The sequence below is a fragment of the Vitis vinifera genome, chromosome 7 (assembly GCF_030704535.1).
Source record: "Vitis vinifera cultivar Pinot Noir 40024 chromosome 7, ASM3070453v1".
NCBI classification, from domain to species: Eukaryota; Viridiplantae; Streptophyta; class Magnoliopsida; order Vitales; family Vitaceae; genus Vitis; species Vitis vinifera.
Genome location: NC_081811.1, coordinates 30,846,094 through 30,868,585, shown reverse-complemented (window position 1 = coordinate 30,868,585; position 22,492 = coordinate 30,846,094). Strand labels below are relative to the sequence as shown.

Genomic DNA, 22,492 nt, shown 5'->3' with positions numbered 1-22,492 from the left:
AAATGTCCTCACTAATTACTACAGAAAAACTTGATGGTACTAATACATTTAATGGTCCTTGAATGCTCAAAATAAAATCAAGGATAGAAAGTGATGGGGTTATATTTCTAGTGCTAAGGTTTCTCCAAAAGACATAAGTTTTGAAGAATATGAAGCTTAAGAGGATGGAAATTGCTTGGTCAAGACTTGGTTTCTTGATGCCATGATTAAGGATATCGAGTCTTTTTTTCCTCTGCTTATCTACAACCAAGGAAATTCGAGAAATGACAAAATAAGCCTATTCTATTAGTCTAGATGCATCTAAGGCTTATTAGTTATATCGTGAGGTAATTTCTATTCATTAAAATGAAGGTTTTGTAATTTCATATTTTGGCAAGCTACAAAAATTATGGCAAGAATATTATGCTATTGAACATTTCACTATGGAGTATGCAAATGATATTGAAAAATATGCCACAAAGGTTAACTCTCAATGTGTGTATGTTTTCTTAGCCAGTCTTGACTCTCATTTGGATGGAGTCTATGATCATTTTCTTGCTACAATACCACTTCCAAGTTTGCAAATTGCCTACGCCATGGTTTGTGCCGAGGTGAATTGCCAAAATGCAATGCTTGGTGAGACATCAAATGAATGGGTTGCTATGGCTACCCGAAAATCATCTTCTCATTCAAAGAAGATGATTTCTTCTTAAATATAATTTACCAAACACCCACTTCAGTATAATTTAACTTAAAGTCGACCTAAGTTATTAAGTAATAAGTTTTAAGTTTTACCGAACACCCTCATATTCTATTTAAAAGTGATTTTCAAAATATTAGAAAGTGATTGTTAATATTTGAAAACATTTTTTTTTAAATGCAACAAATTTTGGAGATTTATATTTAAAAATCTAAAAATTATTTAAAATAATTATTAGACAATCACTTGCAATGATTATTTTCAAATGATATATTGATTATTCTTGAAAGTATTTTTTAATAAAAACATTAGTAACAAAAACAGTATAGATTAAAATTAGTTAATAAGAATTGTTCGTAAACAAACTCTGATAATGATTATTATGTCATCACCATTGCTCGTAAACAAACTCTAATAATGATTATTATGTCATCACCATGTTATCTTAATAATAATATTTATGGTCGTATATTTCCAAAAATTGATCAATTTTATAATATTTGAATGTTTGACCTTATAGAGGTTAATTTCATCGGTTATATGAGATCATTTTATTGATATTTTTTTAGATTTTATATAAATACATTTATTTACCATTTATTTTAAATTTATAAAAATTACTTATTAGAAAATAAAATTTATTTTATAGAAAATGATTAAACATATTTATATAATTTTTATTTATCTAAAATATCATTAAAAAATAAATCTTATAGATGAAATAAATTCATAGGGTTAGACGAAATTTAAAATAAATAGTAGTTAAGTAGACTTTTATAAAATCTTAAAGGTCCAAATAAAATTAACCCATAGATATACCACTATAACACTTTCAAATTTTGAAAAAAATAACATTTAAACTTAATTATTTATATTTTGGAGCATATCTCCACTACAACACACCACGCGTGAGAGAGAGGAAAAAAAAATTGTATCTTTTACATGAGTTAATAAGCAAGAACAAGGGTATATATGAAGAAATCAATCCTTTGTAGGGGCCAATAAAAAAATACCAAAATTATATATATATATACACACGTAAACTTTTAGAAACGTATATAGAAGGTGGTGCTAGAGTCTCTACTGGATTGCCCAAATCTATGAACCAATTGTGGATAACTTATCTACTTACAAGGAACTTATAACTTGTATCTTTTGTGCAACTTGCAATGCACCCAAGCAAGGGTCTCCAAAAAGCCCGCGGCCCGTTTTAGGCCCGGCCCGGCCCAAGCCCGCCGAGCCCGAGCCCGTTTATGGGAGGGCCGGGCCGCGGGCCTAATTTTAGGCCCGACGGGCCGGGTCGGCCCGTAGGCCTGTCCCTTTAAAAAAAAAACTACAAAAATAAAAAGTATTAAAAAAAAATATTCATTTCAAAATTTTATTCATTGAATGTATAATTACATTTGAAAATGTGGGAAAAGTTTACATCACTACAAAATAAATATATCCCAACTAGGTTGGCACCTATTTATTTGTCAATCATCTATATTTTTCAATCACAAAAAATAAAAATAAAAATATAATATACATTTAGTCATTATTTTCTGGCGGTGATGGCGAACTATCATGCATTCATGAAGATCTTGATAATTTTAAAGATTCCATATCGGCAAGCATCTCTGTTTCTCGAATGGAATCGTACATCCTTTTATTTGCTATTTCCCAATCTTTCACACATATCCCTGTTTCAATAACATCTGGCGCTAAGTTGCATCGTTTTTTACTAACTACTCTTCCACCTGCACTAAAAGCAGCTTCTGATGCAACTGTACTCACAGGAACTGTTAGTACATCACAAGCAATTATAGAAAGCACAGGATATTTGTGTTGATGTGATTTCCACCATATTAAAATATCAAAATCTTCTTGATCTTCAAATGAAATTATATCAGTATTAAGATATTTATCTAAATCAGATGTATTATTTGGAGAACTATTTGTTGTCTTTTTTCGACTTTTCAACATTTCTAGAGCTCCTTTATAAAAAGATGAGGAGTTTGTAGATGTAGGTGGTAATTTAATAGTATTAATATCATTACCATATTTTTCTTTATAATAGTTATATAAATTATATAATAATGAATTTATTTCATTTTTAATTTCTTCAATTTTTATTTGGTCATTAAAATAAATAATTGTTAACCATTCATCCAAAGCTTCAAATTTCAATATAGAGTCCACAATTAAAGCAATATAAAAAATTAAAGGTATTTTTATATATATATAACTAACTCAATTAATAAACATAAAAAAATGTAGTTTAACTGGTTAGAAGCTTAAAGTTTAAACATGAGGGGAGGGGTTCAAATCCTCCCCTCTCCCTTCCCTTGGCTTTTTTGAAAGCCATTTTGGCTTAATTCAAAAAGCCTGCCGGCCCGGCTCAGCCCGCCAGCCCGCGGGCCTAGCATTTTAGCATGGCCCGGCCCGAGCTGGGCCGCGGGCCTCCTATTTACGGCCCGGCCTGGCCCGCCCGTTGGAGACCCCTACACCCAAGTCATGTACAATGTAAGAGACATTAATTGAATACTCAAATCAATGTCAATACTCCAAAGGGATAACAATAAAATAATTAAGTCTAACTTTATTACATCATGTCTTATTTTTAGAAGCTTAATCCTAACAATATTTTCTTTCCAAGTGGTCATTGACATTATAAGAAATGATGAGGATCCCAAACTAGAAACTATGGAAGAATGCCACCATAGAAAATATTGGCCAAAATGGAAAGAATATATTCTAACAAAATTTGACTTAATGAAAAAATGAGAAATATTTGGACTTGTAGTCTAGACGCCTAAAGTTGTCAAGCTTATTGGATATAAATGGGTATTTATAAGAAAGTGTAATGAGAAAAATGAAATCATGAGATATAAAGTGTGACTCATAATTCAAGGTTTCTCGTAGAAACCTAGTATTGACTATGAGGAAGCATATTATCTTATAATAGACACAACTACATTTAAATATCTAATTTGTTTAGCAGTTTCAGAAGGATTGAATATGTATATCATGGATGTTGTTATTGCATATTTATACGGATCTTTAAATAATGACATATATATGAACATCCATGAAAGATTTCAAATGCCTGAAGCAACAAATTCAAAACATTGTAGCATATACTAATGAAGTCACAAAGATCCTTATATCAATTAAGCAATCTAAAGGCATGTGGTACAATCACCTCAATGAATATTTGAAACGGGAAGTATATGTGTATTACCTTATTTGCTTATGTATATTTATTATGTGAGATATTTGCAATTATTATAGCACATGTGGAATATTTGAATTTTGTTGAAACTCTTAAAGAGATTATTAGAAAAGTTGACTATTTGAAAAGTAAATTTGAAATGAAAGATCATGGAAAATAAATTGCTTTGACCTACAAATCAACTACTTTTCAAATAAAATGTTAGTTTATTAGTCAACGTATACAAAGAAAGTCTTGAAGCACTTTCATATGAATAAATCACATCCATTAAGTTCTTCGATAATAGTTCATTCACTTGTAGTGAAAAAATGACATCTTTTGTCCTAAAGAAGATAATAAATGACTACTTGGTCCAGAAATACTATATCTTAGTGTTATTGATGCACTTATGTATCTTGTAAATTATACATGATTAAATATTATATTCCTTGTTAACTTACTTGCGAAATATAGTTTTGCATCAACTCAGAGACATTGGAATAGAATCAAACATGTACCACGATGACATGGGTCTATTTTATTTGAAAGGATCATAATCTCAATTGTTTGGAGATGTAGATGCTAACTATTTTTCAGACCCCTACAAAGCTCGATTTCAAATGGGGTATGTATTTACCTATGGTGGTATAATAACATCATGGAGATCAATCAAGAAAATAATGGAAACATGTGAACTGCCCTCCATAAGATGTAATGCTACCAAGTTATATGAATCTCAATTGTTAGGATATGTGGATGCTAACTATTTTTCAGACCCTTATAGAGCTCGATTTCAAATGAGGTTTGTATTTACCTATGGTGGTACAACATCATGGAGATCAATCAAGAAAATAATGGAAACATGTGAACTACCCTCCGTAAGACATAATGCTACCAAGTTATATGAAGATAATGTCTTATGCATTGGACATATTAAAGAATGTTGTATTAAGAGTGGTAAAATTAAGCACATATCGCCTAAGTTCTTTTACATCATTTTTCATAACATTTTCATGACCTAAGGAATATTTATGAGAATATTTTTAATAACTTTTCTTATTCTATATATATATATATATATAATCTAATATTAAAATAACATAAAATAGAAAATATTCTATACAATATTTTTTTTAAAGAATTTATACTAATTAGATCCAACCATTTTTTTACTCGAAAAATAAATGCACATGGTAATCAATTTTATCATTCTTTAAAAATGATCTATTTTAAAAAAAAATACCTTTGAATTCCAACATATTTTTTTTCTAATTAACGTTTAAGTCAAATTTAATTTAAACTTTGAGAAATGAGATTGGATTAGACTTGAATTAAGTACATCAGATCTGAGATCGGATTTGATTGGTTTGAATTAATTTTATTTTATTTTTTTTTAATTTGAGTTAGGTTTGGGTTTGTGGAAAAACTTGATCTAGTCCACCTACTTTGTACGATTAGTTGTAAATCTTAGAATCCATCTTATTAAATGCCAATTAATTTTAATACAAAATACTTAGGTTGCCAACCATGTGATAAAACAAAAAAAAATAAAATAAAAGCAACAAAACTAAGAAAAAGTGAAAACCAATCAAAAATCATACATTTTCCAAATAAAGAAATCAAGAGTTGGGGCTAATGATTGAGTTAGGCGGCATTCACAAGTCTCATTCTCATGCCAAGGAATGAAACAATTGATTGAGCATGCACATAAAGAAAAATACAACTACAATATGATAAGGTCAATTTTAGGTGAGCCTACATGCCTTTGGATTTTCTGTCCTTTTCCCAGCTACCAAACGATATTATAATCAACTCATCACTTTTTACTTCAATGTATATAAAATATCCTGCTGAAGGTTTAATTCAACTAATTTGTTTATAGTTTTTGTTGGGTTATGTGATCATGCTCCAAGGGTTGCTAATCTTAATTTTTAGATTAATTATTTTTAAGAAATAATAATCAGAGTTAGTACTTAAAAATTACTAAAGTTTGGTCTTATTTCAACTAATATTCTTCTATGCATATCCATCCAGCTACTAAAGCTATAAAAAGATAAAAAGTAATGGATACTAAATGGATTAAGATTTTTTTGTCTTTTTTATTTATTTAATATTAGTAAAATTAATCTTATAATTCTAATAAAATTAATTTTTATAATTTTGTATTTGATATTTTATTAAATATTTTTTCAATGGTGGGTTTAAGTTCGATTCTATTATGATATTTTCTAAATATTTAGACTTTGAGTTTTTTTTTTTTAAATATTTAGATGTTTAAATTTAATCAAATGGTATTAATTTACAACTGATTTTCTAAGTTTAATAATGGTGCTATATTTATATCACTACGTTATAGATAACTTTTAAATAAAAATTTATATTCATTTATTTCAAATTTTTTTTTAAAAAGTATTAGTAAAATTATTAACTTTTTTGAAAAATATCTATAGCAAAAAAATTTCTAAATTTTTTAAAAATTATTAAGATTTTTTACTTTAAAAATGTTTTTTGAATTTTTTTGATAAATTTTAAATAAAATCTATGATTTTTATTAATTTTTTGGAATTTTTGTTGATTAATTTGATACACTATAAAAAAATATTTTTATTTAGAAAATGTTTAAAATTTAGAAAGATTCCTCATAATTTATTTTTATTTTATTTTTACTTGTTATATTATCTAAAATCAGTATCTCAATTATACACATTAATTAGGTGGACAGTTATACTCCAAAAATGGTTGATTTTATTTATACCAAAGAGTGGCCTACGACTACATACATTTATCCAAAAATGAAAACATTAAATGCTACCAACTCTACAAAGGCCACTCTCCATGATGGCGCGTACCATCCACTTTTCTTTTTTTATTAGATGTTATAAAATTAATATACATAAAAATCTACAATAATTCACAACTTTGATTGAATAAATAGATGTGATTAAATATGGATGAAAAATATAAATTCATGATGTTATCAAATTAATGATCTTAACAAATAGTGTTAGTGTGGCCTGTGTTTTTCACTAGCATCTTACTCGAATGGTGAAACTCGTTTTTTATTTATAAAAATTTTATTCTTTTTTTAAATTGAAGTTGTCACTTATTTTAATAGGAAAAAAAAAAGCTTATATGATTCCTTATTTAGAAAAAACATGTTTTCAAAAATTAAGTACAAAAATATAAAATATAAATAAATAAATAAAAATTAAAAATTAAAAAGGTGTAAATGGGTTAAAACATTTAAATGTAATTGAGTTTGAATTTTAATGATAAATTTGAGTCAAAATTAATGTAAAAATAAACTTAGAACAAATTTTGGGGTCTATAGTTAGTAATTCAATAATGTATTTATAATTATATGAATTTTATAAAGTAATAAATTATTTATTTATTTTTTTCTTAAAATTATTTATATAGGCTTAAAGTCCTTAAAAAGTATATTCATCCAAGGACTAACAAATCATTTTAGGTTAGGGTATTTAGTACACAAATTTTCAAATGATTTTATTAAAAATTAATTGATAATTTTTTCTTTTTATAAATAATGTATCATTTAAGCATGACAATGGAGAGGTTATTTTCAAGTATACGTCCTATTTCAACTCTAATATACGAGTTCTAAAAAAAGATATATAAGTCAATTCAATCGAGTAATTTATTTATTTTTATAATTTGGATCGAGCTGATAATTTATTTTTTGATCGAGATGTAAATATGTTTAAATGGTTGAGACATGGTAAATAGGAGGGTAGCAACCTCAACCGAGGGACATCTTAATATTATTAAGAGTACGTTTAGAAGTAATTTTTGAAAATATTTTTAGCATTTCTAATTTTTGAAAAATAAAAATTTTTAAGTGTTAAAAATACTAAAAGTGCGTTTGATAATAATTTTAGAAAGTGTTTTTAACATTTGATAGATACAAATTTTTAAGTACTAAAAATATTAGAAACAACTTCTAAAATTATTACCAAACACATTCTAAAAACGATTCCTATAATCTTCGGGTGGTAGTTGTTTTTTATTTTGTTCCTTATATATTAATTGCAATAGATAGAAAACTATTTTTATTTTTTAAACAAGATTTTCAAAATAGTCCAAGGACGAGTGAGTAACTTTATTTTAGGCGCGTGCAGAAGACGCATGGAAATGGGGGGTGGAAAGTGTAAGGAGAATGAAGGTGGCATCAGTTTCAGTGGGGCCAGGTGGGCAGCATGAACACAAATGTAGACTTGGGTGCTGCTTTCAGCTTTTATTGCTATTATTATCACTATTTCTCCTAATAATTCTTCATTATTATACTGACTCTTTGCCTTTTTCTCCCCCTTTTTTTTTTCTTCTCTTCTCGATCCTCCCTCTTATATCCTATATATTGGCCTTTTTTTCCTGTCAAAAAAGGCATTAATTTCTCCTCTCTCAGCTATGCAGCAGTGATTTTGAGCAGAACCCTCCTTCTAAAATCATCAAAGGTGATAAACCCAGTTGAGCAATATCTTCTTCCAGTTGGGTTTGTGCCATTGAAGTGGTCTTCAGCATATACATAAATATATGTACATATATGCTTTTTATTTTATCTTAATTTCATTCTGTTCTATTCTATTATGTATTTCGACAGAGTAAGTTCTTTAGGAGGAGCTGCAGCAACAAAACCCAGTTGTGGAGTCAGAGGAAGCGTTTGTGTATCAGTTTAGCAATGTGGGTTTGTTGGGTTTTTGCCATTTGAAAGGCTTTTGAAGATCTTTATTTTGTGCTATTTCTTTGCCCTTCAATTTTGTCCCACATTTGCCCTCTGCTTGTGGCAGCAAAACCCTAGTTGCAGAATCAGGAAAATGGGGTTTTTTCTATTTTGAAGGCTTTTGAAGATCTCTTGTTTTCTCTCATCTGTTTATCTCTTCCTTTCTGTCCCACATTTGCCATCTTTGCGGCAATGAGACCCTCGAGAAAGTGCTTATGTATCAGATTACCACTGTTTGTTTCTTGGCTTTTTGCATTTTAGGAGGCTTTTCATAATCTTTCTTCCGCCCTCATTTCTTATCTTATCCTTTGAATCATGTCCCACATTTGCCCTTTTCTTGTGGCTCTACATGGGTTTGGCCATCCTCATTTGTTGCCACATTGCCAAAATTGGCTTTGAAATTAAAGAATGCTGCAGCTGCTGCTACTTCTAGGCTTTGAAATCGAAGAATCTCCACAGATCTCTCTGTCAAGTTCTCACAATCTGGTGTTCTTTCCGGTTTCATATTCTCCGTTCTTGCAGCAATGAAATTGGGTAACTTTTGTTTTTCATGAATTGTTGTTAATGCTTTGACATTTTCTCGTGTATGGCACTGAACATGTTGAAGCAAATTGCACTACATTGGTTGTTTACTGATAGGGTTTGATGTTCTTGTGGTTATGATTCATGGAAACAATCAGTTTTGCTCAAAACATGGTTGAATTAGTGTGGGTGTTTGTGCATCCCAGAATTTGTAGAGGTAATGGTAGCAATGGGTGTATTTTAGGGGTCGAATGCTGTTTAAAGTCTGAATTTGAAGCATACAACTGTATATCTATGTGGAATGTACAATGATGCAGCTACCTTGTAATGAGGCATTGTAATCAATTGGTAGAGACAAATACGAATACAAATTCTTCATTTGGGTTTTAGAGTAGTAGAGGGATTACAGTGGGGGACTGTTATGAATCTTAATTTTTTACTAAAACATAATCTAATGTTGTGGAGCTCTTGCTCGGGTGGTAAAAGTTGTTGATTGGCCTTCTCTTTATTTGAACTTGGTCATGTATGTCATGAATGGCTTAGAGGTAGAGCCTAAATTTTTCCTTAAGGTAGCCTTTTTTACTTGATGAGAAAGAATTTACTAAAATGATGCTAAACTGCCGTAATGAACATGTTAAATAAAAGAAAATCAACCAAAAGAGCCTTTCTAGTTGGGTAAGGTGAACTCCAGTAATATAAGGTCTTCAGGATAAAGATCAATACTCAAAACACCCATCTCATCCCTCCAAAGGTCATCCTAGTTGGCTCCTTCAAGGTGGTCAAACATGAACGGGCTGCCCTCAGCACCTACCTTTTACCTTGCCTTTTGATAGTGCTCATGCTAAACCTTCAGAAATTCTTGAAAATTTTCCACTTCTATTGACCTTTGTACCTGCTACTCTACTCTCTTATACAATTCATATCAATTAGTAAGCATCTTGTCTCTAAGAACAAAATTAACAATTGTCAAAGTTCTTTCCTAAGTAGCAGTGAATACAGAGAACGACACCTTGGAATGGGCATTATAGTACAACAGTGCAACAATTCAAGTTTCGAGCAAGAACGTACCATCCCTATTCCAAAGCTTCCATATGATGTCCATTGTGTTTCCACCACTAACTGTCATTTTTTCTCAAGAAAAGCATGAACACACTCCAACCCCAATCCTGACAGGATCTAATGAGACAATTCCTAAGTGATTCCACCTTCTCCCTTCACAAATACTCTACTACCTATGTCTCATTGTTGCTTGAAATGGAAAACATCTAGGAAAATATTCTTTAAAGTCACCCTCACATATCAAATGTCCATCTAAAACCTCGCTCTTATTCCATTGCTAATCACAAGGACATGAGCTGAGACAGTCATGACAAATTTCCTTCTCTACCTTTGCATAGCCTTGACAAGTGAGGACCTCTCACCGTCCTCATCATCCACCTTTCTTCTCTCATCTTACCCAACACCAATCACATTCCTTTACACTTCTTTCAATTTCCTATCCTTTTCTTTTTGAAGAAATAAAATTATGCCTATAAGAGAAGAATTTATGAAGAAGGATCTTTCAAAGTAGAAGCAGTGAGAAGAATGAGAAAAGAAACAATGTAAAATACGATATAAAGGAACAGAGACCACCCTATACACTGCTCTTGAGAAAACAAGGTTTGTTGTTCTCAGGGAAAAGATGAGGCTTCTCTCTTGCCAAGCCTGTTGGCCTTCTGGTTTGCTAATCTAGACTTCAATGAAAAAGTAAAGCCCACTTTAATGAAATTTATGCTATTCTCCATATTCACTGGTTGCATTTCCGTGGCCCTTTCCTACCCTTTGCTAGCCAAGAAACAATTGTCATCATGTCTGTTTGAGACAATTTCAATTTTACATCTCCATAATCACTTTCCCAAAGGCACCCTTAAAGAAATCCAGACACCTTAGACCCAAATTACCATCCTTATCCATCTTGTACATCATCTTCATCCCACCTAGTGAGTTTGAATTCTTCTCATTTGCCTCCTTGAAACAGGTTTCTCTAACGCTTTTCTGCCATTTACATGGAATCATAAATAAGAACATGAATTAGGTTGGCAATCTAGCCATTATCCTTTTAATTAAGGTTAATCTGCCCTTTGGGCCTTGCAACTCTCTTTTGAAGTGCTCTGCTGTAGAATCTCAAACAACAATTGGCTTGTTGTTTTCTATGATATATATGATGGACTTAAAATTTCAAATTTGAGAGTTGGGGTGTCATCTGCTTTTCTTAGCACTGGTCAAATTTATTCCTGATCACTGTTAGATATTCATAGTCTTGGTGCTGGAATATGATTTCAGCAACTTTTGGATGGTTGTGATATTATCAATTATCAAGAGCCACATGATTGGAGCAGAGAAATCAAGAATGTTAATCTTCTTTATTCTTTCTTACCTTCTGTCTGGTGGGTGGTTTCTCCTTTTTTATGACTTTTTAGTTTGATATGCGTGCACTTTAAGATTGTGTGTTTTTATTTATTTATATATATTTTTATTTTAACTTCTTTCCCCCTTTTCAGTTACAAAGCATCAATTTTATAGATTACCTTGGAATATGATTTGCACACAACTCATACTAGTTGTTTGATTCAGGTTTTCAACAAAGTGATTTGGACTCATCCCCAGGGCAAAGTTTGGATGGAAGTTTCAGGAAGTCATCTAAATCTGGTTAGCATTCATCTGCCATTCAATGTCTCCATATGCCTTCTCTGTGACAATTTATTTTCTCTTTTTTGAACGAAGCCTGTGACCTTTCATGTCATTCTAAATTCATGTTTATATAATATGAAGTAAAAATCATTTTGCAAGTGGATCTCTCAATGATATGAAATAAATAATGGTTCTCATCCTGTGGAAATGGAATCAACTTGCTTTATTTTATGAGATTAAGTTTGTTCAAGGAGTACATGGTGCTGAAAATACTTATAGGTCACACATTTTTTTGGCAGTTCTAAATGCTGGACTTTCTGAATGGAAGTTCATTTTTTTCCCTTCCAAATTTAGTGGTTCTGAAAGTTAATTTGATGATTGCATGATTTTCATTTGGCAACTGAATTTCAAAAGATATCGTTATGGTATGGAAACATTGAACATTCTGAATTTGGTGTCTTACCTTGCCAATATTTTCTTCCACATGCAAGAAACTAATCACAATTTTCTGCATGTTTTTTGTGTGCTTTTAGATGAATTACCTTCTTGTGTGGGGTGCACATATACCTTTTCAGAAGGAGCAAATACCCAATTTTTTGTTATGTCATTCAACTGTGCTCTTATATCTTCCTTGCTCATCAATTCTTTTTTAGATGTTTTCTCTTTTTTAATTTGATTGTTATTGTGTTTCTTGATTTGGTTTGTTGATGAATTTCGGTACTTTAAGTACTTTGCTAATGGGACACTTGAATTTTTATTATGCTAAAGCATCAAAATTTGACAATCAATGTGACCCAGGCTTTCAACCAAATGATTTGGATTCGTCACCTGGGGATAGTTTGGATGGAAGTTTCAGAAAATCTAGATCTGGTCTGTATATGTTCTCTTCCCTATATGGCATTCAATGTTCTTAGAATCTTACTAATGCATTCTATATGATCTTTTCTATCTCTACATTTTGCAATTACCATGTCAAGGAAGCAGACCTTACCCTACTATATTTGCATGTTATATCCTACAAACTAAAATCATTTTCAAACACATTTTTCACCAACATGTAATGAGAAAAGCTCCTGATTGGAAAGTTTTGAACTTTTAGTTTTGACGAAATTAGGTTTTGATACCATGTTAAGTTACCAATTCACCGAAAAGCTTAAGTTGTTAGTTCATGAGCCAATGGTGTATATCAAGCTAGCTTGAGCTAAAGCCCTACCAGAATTGATTCGTGGGAGTTTATAGGTGTGATACATAAAATTTCTAGCATTGGCTCTAGTCTAAAGTTTGGTTCCTGGAGAAATGGAATCAATCATAAAACTAAATGCAAATTTGTACATGTTCAAAACCATGCCTATTGTTAGGTAGCCTGTGTAGGAATGGGTATCTACACTAACAGATGATGCTGAGGAAGCCTTCTGCAACAGAGCGATAACATCATCTATGAGAAAACTGTGGTATCCTCCACACCATACTCAAATAATGCACACTTATTGCATTAATATCGTCAGCCTCAGAAATGCATAAGCCCTTATTTCCCTAGCAGATTTACGCCTGATAACCAAAACTTATCCGCTGTATCATCATCTCTACCCCAAGGAGAACACTCACGAGATTCACTGGCCCTACAATCAACTGCCCACCATATCTTTCAGGAGAAAGGGGAACCCAATGGCCTCTGGAGTATGCCATAGTAGTCTTCCTAAGCAATAAATCAACTGCTTGGCACAAGATCCTGTTCCTTTTCCAAGTTCTCAAAACAAGACTACCATTCACAAGAAAGACATGTATTGGATAATTTTCTTGCATTTTCTGTGCCAAGTTATGTTCAAACAGCCAACAAAATTGCCAAGTATAGAAGCAACTGACCCTTACAATGAGCATGAGAAAAAAACAGCCAGTGCCAAACCGTATGCAGGCTTTCTAGCAATCTGGGCATTAGAAAAACTTGGAAAGCAGAAAAGAAAACTACATGTAGAAACTGAAACTTAAGAGAGCTTCACTATAAACAAATATCTTTAAATTGAGCATGATTTTTGGACATCTCTGACAGAAAAACAAGTCAACCTATTGCAAGGATTAACTTCAGCAAATACCTTCCACTTTATGAAGGAGCCTTTTCAAATTTGGAATCTGCCCTGACTATCTCCACATTGATCTGATTTCAGTCAGGAAAAACCTAATGCCATCTGGTGGCATATTTGGCTCTGCCCTCTTGACAAGAATCTGTTGGAGTGGACATCAGGAAACAATTGCATTCTCAATGAGAATAGAAATCTCGATCATTCCAATACACTCTAATTAATGACAATGTGATACAAAAGGAATTTAGAAATTGGTTAAACTGCTCAAGCAGATGATAATCTGTTACTATTGATTCTTTGTCCTACTTGCCAATTACCAAAAATGTTTTTAACTTATGTGATGTTATGTTGCATGGGTTTTGGGTGTGAATATCGGTTAAGGATTTGTGTCTAGGTGTCTAACCCTTCACTCCTACAAATTTTAGAATATGGGGACTTGGCCAAAAAGGATCTCAATGACGTGTATAGACACTTAGACATAACATAATAAGGAGGAAAAAAAAGAAGTAAAAAATCAAAAGAAAATATATCTTTGCTAAGAACTCACTATTTTTTTTTTCCTTTTATCCATATCTTTTGTTTCTTATCCTTAAAATATTCATATAAAAGTTCACTTTGTAGCAAACTTCGTTTTTCTTAATGTAATTCAACAAGTTAGGAGAATTAAATAAGGATCTTTCACCCACATTCATGTCATGCCATGTTGACATGGATACAGTGAGTGAAGTTAGAGACCAGTTATCATAGATGTAATGTCTTATTTCAAGGTGCCACATTTAATTTGTTCTTTTTCCTTTTTACATATCACTAATCATAATGATTTATCATTTGGAATGACATGGGATGCAGGTACCTCCTCTCATAGAATGTCTAGCATTTCAGCTTCAAGCAAGTTTGTTCCTTCTTCAAAAAGAGTGTTCAAGGGCTTAAAGGACTATGCACGTAGAATTGTCGACCTTGAATTATTTACACAAAGTCTTGAAGACTGGGTTGTTGAAAATTCTAGTGCAGATTCTAACAGTAGGGAGCAGTCTTTCAGGTCTCCCTTTTCAATTGATGAATTGTGCAAGCTTGATTTCGCATTGGAGGGTGTCTTATTTCAGCAACTTTTTCGTATGCCTTGTTCACCTTATACTTCTGATGATCTGAAAGAAGATGAGTATCTTGCTCTAGAAGACTTCCTCCATGCCATGATGGATGGTTTGTGGCGTACATTCTGGCATAAAAATGGACCATTGCCATTCTTTGTAGCTTGTCCCCGTCATCCTGGATCCAAGTTCTATTCTGTAGAAAAAGCAATATCGAGGGGAAGGCTCGGAGGGCTTTGTGGTGCAGCTTTGATATCAAAAACTGGGAGAGATCTACAAATTCACTGGGATCAGGTGGTGGAGTTTGCATTATTTAAACCAGATATAATGGTGGGAAATGAGTTGGGATTTTCTTCTAACACAATCTGTGAAGCCCTGTTTTATGGTTTTCATATTCTTCTTTCTAGGTGTTTGAGCAAGTACAGTTTGGTTAACAGTGATTCCGTTTTTCTTCTAGTTGTTGATTCTAAATTTGGCGGGGTGGTGAAATTTGGGGGCAACCTTAGCAAACTTGAACTTAATACTACTAACCCATACCAGTCTGTGGCAGAATGGATCAAACTTCATGCTGAAGTCAGTGTTTCCCCTGTGGACAGAATATGGAACAAGCTAGGCAATGCAAATTGGGGGGACCAAGGAACTCTGCAACTGCTTTTGGCAACATTCTACTCCATTGTCCAGTGGAATGGACCACCAAGAAAGTCGATTGCCTCCCTTGCCTCAGATCACGGCCTCCGTCTTCAAAAACGGAGGATAGAATGCCGCCTCATTGAGAATGAGAACATGCTAGTCTCTTTCGAACAGGCCAGCCATCAACAAGGAGAAATAGTTGAACTGGACGACAATGAAAGTCCATCTTTCAGAAAGCAAGCATCGCGTTTGAAGCTTAAGCAGGGTGAGATATTGCTATTGGATGATCAGCGGCAGGGGCAGAAAAGTTTCCAGATTCAGGAGTCTCTTGTAGGAGGGAACTGCTTGTCCTACAGTGCTGTTTCTCTAGAATACCCAACAGAGTTGTTGACTTTATACGTGGGTGCTCATCCATCTCGACTGGAGCCATCCTGGGAGGATATGAGTCTCTGGTACCAGGTACAAAGGCAAACCAAAGTACTAAACATCTTGAAGCAGCAGGGAATTTCAAGCAAATATTTGCCAGAAATAATTGCCTCTGGCAGAATCTTGCATTCTGGTCCTTGTAAAAAGCAGAGCCCAGGTGGGCGATGTGATCATCCCTGGTGTGGAACCCCAATACTTGTGACAACTCCAATTGGAGAGCCCCTTTCATCTATAGTTGCTCGGGATGGCCCATTTTCAAGCGAGGATGCAATCCGCTGCTGCAGAGACTGCCTAGCTGCTCTGAGAAGTGCAAAAATGGCATCTATTCAGCATGGGGATATCTGTCCTGAGAACATCATCCGTGTTTTAGACACACAAGGTGCAAGAAGCAGTTTCTTCTACGTTCCAGTCTCATGGGGCCGTGCAGTTCTTGAAGACAGAGATAGCCCAGCGATGAACTTGCAGTTCTCGTCTTCTCATGCACTTCAGCATGGTAAGCTTTGCCCAGCATCTGATGCTGAGAGCCTCGTCTACCTCCTCTACTTTGTTTGTGGTGGAACAATGCAGCAACAGGACTCCATTGAATCTGCACTGCAATGGAGGCAGAGATGCTGGACCAAGCGCTCGATCCAGCAGCAACTTGGTGAGGTTTCAGCTCTCCTGAAGGCATTTGCTGACTATGTGGACAGCCTCTGTGGCACCCCATACCCAGTGGACTATGACATTTGGCTGAAGAGACTGAACAGGGCTGTGGATGGCTCAGGAGACAGGGGGAAGCAGATTGAAGAATTCCCTGCCAATGTGAGAGTAGAGGATGTTGCTGAATCCTCAGGAACTTCTGGGGGTGGGACTTCATATTCCTGCTGAAAGATTGAAAATTTCAAGGTAGGAGTTGGTTTCTGGAAGCTGAGATTGAAGCCAAGCTTGTGTTGTTTGATGGGTTCTCCCTCAAGTTTCCTCAAATCCATATACTGGGATTTGCCTCTTATTTTCTAAGCATTGTGATTGGTTTTTTTTAGAGAGTTTGAAGCTTGGGTGAACTGCAAAATTGGGAGAATCCTACTTGTCATTTTTTGTAATGGAATGTAGATGTTTCATTGTAATTGTAATTGTTTCATTGTTACTGCATTTGTGCCTCGTTTCTCTCTTTTGGTTCAGTTTTCAACGTGAAGTGAGTGGTTTCATATTACTACACTGTTGGAAGGTGGTTCGATTGAAAAAACAAAAAAGGAAAAATGAAAAATGAAGAAAAAAAAAAGCCCAAAGGGTAATGTCAAATGCTATAGCTACATTTTTGTTATAAATGGTCTTTAACGGTTGTAAATTAAAATATTAACATTATTTATAAAATAATGAAAACTTGTGTAAAATTTATTTTATATCGAAGAATGCATTAGTATTATTTATTAATTTTTTTAGCTGCATATAATATGATTTTCAATTTTGTTAAATAATTATAATAATGCTATTTTGTCATATATGAAAAGTTGTTTAACAGTGTTGAATATCATAAAACTAGGATTTGTGGCTCTTTACGTTTCGAGGAAGGAACTATCAATTTTAGATCTTTGATGTTGAAATATATCTTGATGCAATGAATTTTGAAACTGTAATCAAGAAAGAAAATTAAGCATCCTTGTAAGTTTGCATGAAAGGGTTGATTTTATTTGTCATCGTCTCCATGAAGGTTTAAAAAATGAATACATTACAATTATGATTCTCCCAAAAAACTTGATATCACTGGATGTAGGCTGTAAAATTTTAAAATTGTCAATGAATACAATTATGTATTGTTCAAAATAAGCTTTTAATTAAAGTTATGTAGAGAAAACAATTATAAAAGATGTGTTACAATTTTTTTTTTTCTACATTTTATGTCTTAAATGTCCTCCTATAGTAGCAATAATGAGGGTGTAGATTTACAAAATACTTTAAATTAACATCATGTCTTCATGTTGTTGAACAAAATAATGAGCTTTTAATGATAAATCACTAGTTTTGTCCAATTGGTTTTGAACCATCCTCCATAATCATGGGCATGGACAAGGACATGGCCATGGTCATGGAAAGAATTTTTGATACCATGGTGCTTACAATAGTCATTTCTCAAAGTCTCATTGCACCACTAATAGTGGAGTAATACTAAGGTAATATAAGAAAATGAGAAATGCTTATAAGATAAACCTCCTGAATACTATGAGAATAATTATTATAGATGTAACATGAAAGGGCGTTGGTAAACCGAACATTTGACCAACCTTTATTGAGCATCAATGAAAGCCAAAAAAAAAAAGTTAGAGATGAATTTCACCAATGGTAATGGATTAGAAGAGACGACATTGATCTCTTTAGAGGTCTTAGTGAAAAAAACTTATCATTTAATAAATGATAGAAATGCTTGTATTGATTGACATTACTTTACATCTTATTATATCAATTAATATATCACTATGTCGTATGTTTACATTTTGCTATTACATTTATTATATTATTATTTACTTTATGTTTTATGTTTTTTTTTTACTTAAATATTAGTTATATTTAAAATCCATGTGCTATTAGGTCTCAAGATAAATGAGGATGATGTATGTATCATAGACTATGTAACTATACACACAATTCTTCGAGATAAAATATATTTCTTTAATTTAACATTAACAAAAAATAAATGTAAGTACCATATTTAGTGCTATAAACTTGATTGAAATATATGAAAGAGTGAACATTATGGTACCAAATGGAACTAAATTCCATATAAATGATACTTTATATTCTAGTACATTTAAAACAAATTTACTCAATTTTAAAGATATCCACAGAGATGGATATCATATTGAAATTGTTAGTATATTAGACTAGGTATTTTTATATTGGAAATTTTGTTCCAAACATTATGGTTTAAGACTTTTCTAGATTGTGTCTTATTTTCCATTAAAAACTAGAGATTGCTACGTGATCAATTGGGATGACCTAGGTAAGTATAAAAAGGTCTTAGGAAGGTAAATTGGATTTAATTAAGGCATGAAGTGGATTACTTGTTTTTAAAATTGAGCAAAAATATTCTTAAAATTGCTTTAAGAACCCCTTAAGTGTTCAAGCATTGCTTGGAATGCTCAAGCACTCACGTAGAGATTCCAATCTTTGCGAATATTTTTATTACTAATTTTTGATTGATTTTATTTTGGAAATTTGAGTTTGAGTCCACCAGGTATTTGTATCCTATAAATACTATGCTAAAAAGGGTTTTGAACTTTTGATGCACTTTTTGGAAAAAAAACTAATTAGCCTTCCATATCCTAAACTCTAAGAAACATTTGTCTTTGCATTTGTTTGGTTGAAAAGGAGATTTGTATCCTCTCAGGCGTTGAGGTAAGATCGATCCACGAGAAGCACAGATGATGCTGCATTGCAAACATGAAGTTCAACATAGGTGTTAGGGAGTAATACTTAAGAATAACATCCGCTAGGTACATTTATGTACTATTTTTCGAATAATGAATTTGTGATTGGAGGTCTTTGACCTCAGGGTTTTTAGATCCACATAATCTTTAAGAGACTGCATGGGTGGTTTTCCACATAAAAAAAATCTTTTGTGTTTCGCATTGATTTCATTTACTCTTGTCCCAATAACAGAGGCAGAAGTTAAAAGATTAAGATGATTAATTTTGATTTAAGAAGTTTCTAACAACTATTCACCCTACTCTAGGTGTTCCCTAAACTAGACAAATTTTAAAAACTATGAATAAAGATAACATATAATATCTTTACATTACTTTTATTATTTCTAGCCAAAAGCTTATAATGGAAAAATGTTGAGCTTTCTCCTTTAAGTTGTATCATACAACCATAAAGCTTATTGAGTCATAAGTTGTCATGAACTAGAATTTCAAAAATCTAAAATTTTTATCCTTTAACATGATATACTAGGTTATTTGGGGTCTTCAATGATGTGTCAAATAATAGAATACTCATATGGACATCCATAAAATAACCAGAAGATTCTTTTGCACAATGTTGCTTCCTTACAAGGCAAATTGATAGTTAAACCATCTTTTATTAAAGCCATATCTAAGTCACTGATCTAGTGGACTATTCCACCCACCATGTGGACAAATTCCATTATTTTTCTGATCTCAATAGATGCCTTTACTAGGTAGTCACATGGTTGTCTCCTTTCTATACGTAGTGTTGTCCTTGCTAGACTCTTTACATAAATAATCATATTACAAGCACAGTTTCCAGATTATTTAATCAAGAGAATACATCTTGATAATGCTAACAAATTTATTTCTCAAACATTCATTATTATTGCTTCTAGTTGGGTTTGATATTGGGTATTATGTTGTTTATACTCATAACTAGAATGGTTTAGTAGAATCCCTTATTAAACATCTCTAATTAATTACTCAACCATTATTAATGAAAACCAAATTACCTATTTTTGATTGAGGACATGTTATTATGTATGTTGCAGCTTTAGTTCATACTTGACTTATGGCTTACCATGAACACTCAGATTCACAACTAGTGATAATTCTACAAATTTATTTACAAAGTCATTTCCAACCTCTACATTCAAGAGGGTAATACATAAGATTGTAATATATTAACTCAAGGCTATCAATATGAGGGGGAGCATATTTATAAAAGGATATTAATGTATTGTATTTTTTTCTTTTCATCCAAGTTTTGTCTTATCGAGTTTTGTTGGCAAAATTTTCAAGGAAACAATCCTAACAAACTAAGAGCAGCCTAAAGAATTACAAAAATATCATATTCTTTTTTTACTTCATTAGGTTTTTCTTATAGAGTTTTTTACTTGCAAGGTTTTAATGAAATATATTCTTTTAATATAGTGGGCATCCAAGTGAGAGTATTATAAATGGTCATTAGTGATGGATGAACACAACTTCAGTTTGTAAATTAATATTTTCACATTACTTCATTTACAAAGTAATGAATTTGTAAGCTTAGGTTCCATTTATGAACCTATAAAAGGGGTATCCCATCCCATAAATTACACATCAATATTTTGAGAAGTATTCTTTCTTCTCTCTTTTGCTTCATTCCACTATTTATTTCCTTGATTATTTTAATTTTGTATTCTTCTATAACAATATATATATTTTTTTAAGAAGTAAAAATGCATTATCATCCTTATCTTCTTCGCATATGTTCATACCAATGTTTAAAAAACCAGACCAAATCAAATCGATCCAGTTAGAGTTGTCATTAGAGTCGAGCATACTATCGAATCACCATTGAATCATATAGACCAATGATCAAACCGCTAACTCAATGTAGTCAGTTTTGGCCTAAAGCCCAGATGGATCCAGTTGGAGTCATCATCATTAAAGTCGAGCATACTATCGAACCGCCATCGAATTAGATAGACCAATGGTCAAAGCGCTAACTCGATGTAGTCAGTTTGGGCCTAAAGCCCAAAGAATTTTTATTTTTTATTTTTGACAACATTAAATGAAATAACAAGATTTCTTTCAAAATTTTTATAATAATAAAACGTAAAATAGTATAAGTAAAATAATATAATTTTTTTTAAAACTATAAAATAATAAGATATAATGATATATATATCCTTGCTGATTCACATAGGATTCCACATGCCCTATGCTACTGGGGTCAAAGCGTAAGCTAGTGATGCTTTCAAATATTGGATATATATATACTTGTTGATTCACACGGGATTCCACGTGCCCCATGCTACTTGGGTCAGAGCATAAGCTAGTGATGCTTTTAAATACTAGACTCTTGCTATCTAAGGACTAGAGTACAACATTCTGCCCCTTTGCCTAGCAGCATGATGCTTGTATTACTTTCCCACAATCTTGTTTTCAAAGTTGAGGCTACTCCCATTTCGCTTGCCGCTACAACGGGAATCACTTTTGCTTTCTTTTTCTTTGACTACTGGGATGTTTCGGTTTGCAAAGTTGTCTCTTGCCTGCCCATGGATTTTGCAGTAGTTCAAAAGGTTGACCCATTCAGAATCTCTAGATTTGTGCTTATTTTCAACTCCTCGAAGCATTTTGTTGTTTACTATGCCCTTCATAATCATTAAGTGCCTAGGTATCCACCATCCAATCTTGCCTACACAATGGAAAAAGGCAATGGTTTATCTTTCCATTGAATCAAATTGGCCAAAGGTGTACGTTCGTGAGCCCATGCTAAAGTTTCAATCAATTTTTGCCAATATGCCTAGTATCATCATAATGTCAATCAATTTCATTCTTTTAACTAACTAAGAAAGAATTTGCAAATTGATAAAACCTAATGGTCCAATTTTCCATTTCTAAGGAAAAACATTTTGATAACTTATTAGAAAAATTCTCAACTCTCCTTTTGGGGCTTCGACTCTCACATAAAGTTCTTGTTTTGACAATTCAAAAGTAGGTGAAAGCTTTTTACTAATAAATCGACGTTCAAAATCATTCAATTCGGGATCCCTTACTT

At 32.4% G+C, this 22,492-nt stretch overlaps 1 protein-coding gene across 3 annotated transcripts; it reads left to right on the top strand.

The window, feature by feature from the left end:
* The first annotated feature begins 8,187 nt into the window (after window positions 1-8,187).
* LOC100244237 (uncharacterized) lies at window positions 8,188-17,152 on the top strand. 3 transcript variants are annotated; one of them, XM_010654728.3, is made up of 5 exons: window positions 8,188-8,344; window positions 8,491-9,144; window positions 11,746-11,820; window positions 12,601-12,672; window positions 14,730-17,152. In XM_010654728.3, the coding sequence occupies exons 2-5, from the start codon at window positions 9,135-9,137 to the stop codon at window positions 16,889-16,891; spliced, it is 2,319 nt and encodes a 772-aa protein (XP_010653030.1). In that variant the 5' UTR covers window positions 8,188-8,344; window positions 8,491-9,134; the 3' UTR covers window positions 16,892-17,152. The 3 variants fall into 3 exon arrangements, with proteins under 3 accessions (XP_010653030.1, XP_002268384.2, XP_019076905.1); XM_002268348.5 differs by lacking the exon at window positions 12,601-12,672; XM_019221360.2 differs by having other exon boundaries at window positions 8,188-9,144.
* Window positions 17,153-22,492: the final 5,340 nt, after the last annotated feature.